At 54.1% G+C, this 4,434-nt stretch overlaps 2 protein-coding genes across 2 annotated transcripts, besides 1 other annotated feature; both read right to left on the bottom strand.

Annotated features, from left to right (window-relative positions):
• Window positions 1-4,434: a sequence feature (heterozygous, Esmeraldo-like haplotype).
• Window positions 499-1,959, bottom strand: Tc00.1047053505789.20 (hypothetical protein, conserved; the record flags this gene model as incomplete). The annotated part of the gene is made up of 1 exon (XM_798260.1): window positions 499-1,959. One exon carries the CDS (start codon window positions 1,957-1,959, stop codon window positions 499-501), a length of 1,461 nt encoding a protein of 486 aa, XP_803353.1.
• On the bottom strand, window positions 2,791-4,278 carry Tc00.1047053505789.10 (hypothetical protein, conserved; the record flags this gene model as incomplete). Its single annotated transcript, XM_798259.1, has 1 exon — window positions 2,791-4,278. The coding sequence occupies one exon, from the start codon at window positions 4,276-4,278 to the stop codon at window positions 2,791-2,793; it is 1,488 nt and encodes a 495-aa protein (XP_803352.1).

Here is a 4,434-nt window from a genome sequence, read left to right as displayed (position 1 = left end):
TTAAAATGTTTATCAAGTTAGATAGCTAGCTTTCCTCGCGAACACCCTCTTCACAGGCTCCTACTAATCACCGCTTTCAATTATGTCGACTTTGCTTCATGAAAACGAGCGCAGCTTCCCCCCAACTCCCCACATGTTGCACTTGCATGTCGTTCACACCTGTGGAGCACAGCCCCTCATCAACACGCTCCTCTCCTCCTATTCCAATAACGACTCCACGATGAGGTAGCAGAGCAATTCCCCCTCTCAGTGCCTTCCTTTCTTTGCCGCACTTCATACAACGCAGCTCCGCCCCTCTCCACATTTTGTCCCCTGGCACTTTGTGAAAACGCCATCGCACAAGAAACAGATCCCTCGTCGGCTGCCGATGGAAAAGAGAGGCAGAGAAGGAACACCGTGCATCCACCCAAGTATACGTATATCTACGTAGCAAAACAAGCCCACACTGGAGAAATAAATACAAAAGAAGGCCTGCACGGCATGTTAATGTTTGCTTCCCTAAACCCCAAGAGGGCTCGTACCCTGTTTGATGGACCGGGCGTCCCAAATGCAGGAGCCGCGGAACATGATGTAGATGGCCAGACCGAACATCAGTCCCCCAACAAAGAAGCCAGTGCCAAGCATCAGGGTCCCCGCCTTCAGTTCGTTGCAGTCACTCATGGCTCCCAGAAGCTTGTCCACCACAAAATTGCAGTCGAGCAACGGCCTGGCGTACGACAGCGCAATGCTCGCATTGCTTGCCTGCGCCGCAAGCTGCAGAGTCCCTGACGCCACTGCTTTGACGTCTGTGTTGGTGCAGTTGGCGGCGCACTCAAACAGCGTGCACGATTCGCCCGCCACGGGACACGCCATTGCTTCGGCCTTGACCCGGGTAGCGCTCAGCACGCTGGCCATGGTGCCAAAGTTGGGGCACTGATCCTCCGATGTGATGTCGTTGCCGCACAGCAAGGGCTTAAATGAAATGGTATTGTTATCGCAATATTTGAGCAAATTTTTGCACGCCTCTTTGGAGAACCGCCGCTCCGCATCATCCGCCTCCCTGTTGATATCAGCAAAGTCAAATGTCTGCTCACAGTACGGCACAAGATACCACTGGAACACACCCGGCTGCCGTCGTTGCTGCAGCTCCACCTCGCCACAGGCGGCCCAAGAGAGATACGCCAGCACCGTCACCACAACCGCGAGCAGTGCGAACACAACCCCGAAGAGCCAGTAGATGCAGGAGAATAAATATGTTGTGCACGGGATGCCGCAGCGGCAACAGGCCAAAAAAACCACAAGAAGCATTAGCACAACACCCACGCCACCGACACAGTACGACACAATCGGTACCCATCCAATGTACTTCGAAATCTTGTGCTTGGCATCCATGAGTAAATCGGTCACATTGGTGCTGATGTTGGTGAAGGCAGTGATGTCCAGGTCGATGGAAGGTATGGGCTCACGCTTACCCGAGGACCAGTTGGACGTGAAATCAATGATCCTCTCAGCCGTGTTATTGAAGTACTGCAGCGGACCATCCAGCGTGTTGTCAATGATACTGGGGGCGGACGTCGCCAGCAGCTTGGCGCCTAATATCACGAGAACAGCCATGGCAGCGCTCCACAGCACGACGTAAATGACCCACATCCAGAGAAAGCAGCGGGACGCGTCACTGCTCCGCCCTGGTTTCGGCTGACCGCAGGAGCGACAGCAGACAACGCTGAGAAAAACAAGCGGGAAGCTCAGCAGAGTCACAACGAACAGCAGCGCACAAAACCCCGGATAAACAAGGTAGCGCCACTGCCCCTTTATGCGGTCGGTGTTGGACAGGCATTTTAAGACGTCGTTGTCGATGCTGGGGCCATCCCACACCTTTTGGCAGTCGAGTGAGCGCTGGGCAGATGCAACGGCGGGCGCGACCACGAGAAGCGCCAGCAGTGTCGCCGCTGCAAGCGCAGTTGCTTTGCCAGAGGGCATTCGTCGGCCTTATGTGTGCTTTTGTATGGCTTCGCTCTGGTGTGTCTTGGGCGGAGGACAAAGAGGCGCAAAGACAAAAACAACAAACAAATGGAGGAAAAAGGAGCAGGCAGTCAAGAGGTGCGATGCGGGGGCGCCGAGCGTCGCCACTCAGGCATGCACAAGGCGGCCACGCCCCAACCCAGACCGCAGCGCATCAACAATACTCCTCCGCAAGGAGAAACTCCGTCAGCCGCACGTACACATCCCTCTGCGTGCTGCTCAGGCGGCGCACGCCCATGTCCGCGTCGCATGCCTCGCGGCCACAACACCTCAAGCGCCCTTTTGCCGCGCGCCGCAGCTGCCGGTACCCCTAATTCACCCGCAAAAAGAGAACAGAGACAGCGGTGCAACAAAAGTGGTGTGGGAAAGGGCTGTAAAGCAGGAAAACTCCTCCATCTTACACAAATCCGGGAGAAATAAGCATCTCGCATCCAATTCGTATAATTCGTTTTTTTTTCGCATTCCTGAGCTCCCTCGTTGGGGACCGTTCGAAACAAACCAGCACTCACATATTGACTAATATATATATAAAGGAGACATACAGATATACACAAAAAAAACACAGTATATATTCAAATAAATCTGTATATTTATCCGTTTCAAAAATGCGCACCTTTTATCGTATGCCGCGCGTATTTTCTACATATTCTGTCCTCGGCCCTAACATTACCAACAAATCACAAACATCAATCAGCCGGAAAAAAAAAATCTTCGAGAAATTGAAGTCACGCACGCAAAAATAGGAAAAGAAAAAAGACGACGTCAAGAAAACATACACTCTCAACCACTCTAGGCAGCATTTACCGACCCTGACCCATTTAAGCCACGAGGGCTCGTACCCTGTTTGATGAACCGGGCGTCCCAAATGCAGGAGCCGCGGAACATGATGTAGATGGCCAGACCGAACATCAGTCCCCCAACAAAGAAGCCAGTGCCAAGCATCAGGGTCCCCGCCTTCAGTTCGTTGCAGTCACTCATGGCTCCCAGAAGCTTGTCCACCACAAAATTGCAGTCGAGCAACGGCCTGGCGTACGACAGAGCAATGCTCGCATTGCTTGCCTGCGCCGCAAGCTGCAGAATCCCTGACGCCACTGCTTTGACGTCTGTGTTGGTGCAGTTGGCGGCGCACTCAAACAGCGTGCACGATTCGCCCGCCACGGGACACGCCATTGTGAAAGCTTTGATCCGGGTAGCACTCAGCACGCTGGCCATGGTGCCAAAGTTGGGGCACTGATCCTCCGATGTGATGTCGTTGCCGCACAGCAAGGGCTTAAATGAAATGGTATTGTTATCGCAAGATTTGAGCAAATTTTTGCACGCCTCTTTGGAGAACCGCCGCTCCGCATCATCCGCCTCCCTGTTGATATCAGCAAAGTCAAATGTCTGCTCACAGTACGGCACAAGATACCACTGGAACACACCCGGCTGCCGTTGTTGCTGCAGCTCCACCTCGCCACAGGCGGCCCAAGAGAGATACGCCAGCACCGTCACCACAACCGCGAGCAGTGCGAACACAACCCCGAAGAGCCAGTAGACGCAGGAGAATAAATATGTTGTGCACGGGATGCCGCAGCGGCAACAGGCCAAAAAAACCACAAGAAGCATTAGCACAACACCCACGCCACCGACACAGTACGACACAATCGGTACCCATCCAATGTACTTCGAAATCTTCTGCTTGGCATCCATGAGTAAATCGGTCACATTGGTGCTGATGTTGGTGAAGGCAGTGATGTCCAGGTCGATGGAATGTATGGGCTCACGCTTACCCGAGGACCAGTTGGACGTGAAATCAATGATCCTCTCAGCCGTGTTATTGAAGTACTGCAGCGGACCATCCAGCGTGTTGTCAATGATACTGTGGGCGGACGTCGCCAGCAGCTTGGCGCCCAATATCACGAGAACAGCCATGGCAGCGCTCCACAGCACGACGTAAATGACCCACATCCAGAGAAAGCAGCGGGACGCGTCACTGCTCCGCCCTGGTTTCGGCTGACCGCAGGAGCGACAGCAGACAACGCTGAGAAAAACAAGCGGGAAGCTCAGCAAAGTCACAACGAACAGCAGCGCACAAACCCCCGGATAAACAAGGTAGCGCCACTGCCCCTTTATGCGGTCGGTGTTGGACAGGCATTTTAAGAAGTCGTTGTCGATGCTGGGGCCATCCCACACCTTTTGGCAGTCGAGTGAGCGCTGGGCAGATGCAACGGCGGGCGCGACCACGAGAAGCGCCAGCAGTGTCGCCGCTGCAAGCGCAGTTGCTTTGCCAGAGGGCATTCGTCGTCCTTATGTGTGCTTTTGTATGGCTTCGCTCTGGTGTGTCTTGGGCGGAGGACAAAGAGGCGCAAAGACAAAAACAACAAACAAATGGAGGAAAAAGGAGCAGGCAGTCAAGAGGTGCGATGCGGGGGCGCCGAGCGGCGCCACTCAGGC

This window comes from Trypanosoma cruzi, genomic scaffold, assembly GCF_000209065.1.
Source record: "Trypanosoma cruzi strain CL Brener 1047053515583 genomic scaffold, whole genome shotgun sequence".
In the NCBI taxonomy this organism is placed as follows: Eukaryota; Euglenozoa; class Kinetoplastea; order Trypanosomatida; family Trypanosomatidae; genus Trypanosoma; species Trypanosoma cruzi.
Note: the sequence above shows the minus strand (reverse complement) of the source record. Positions and strands in the feature narration are given on the sequence as shown.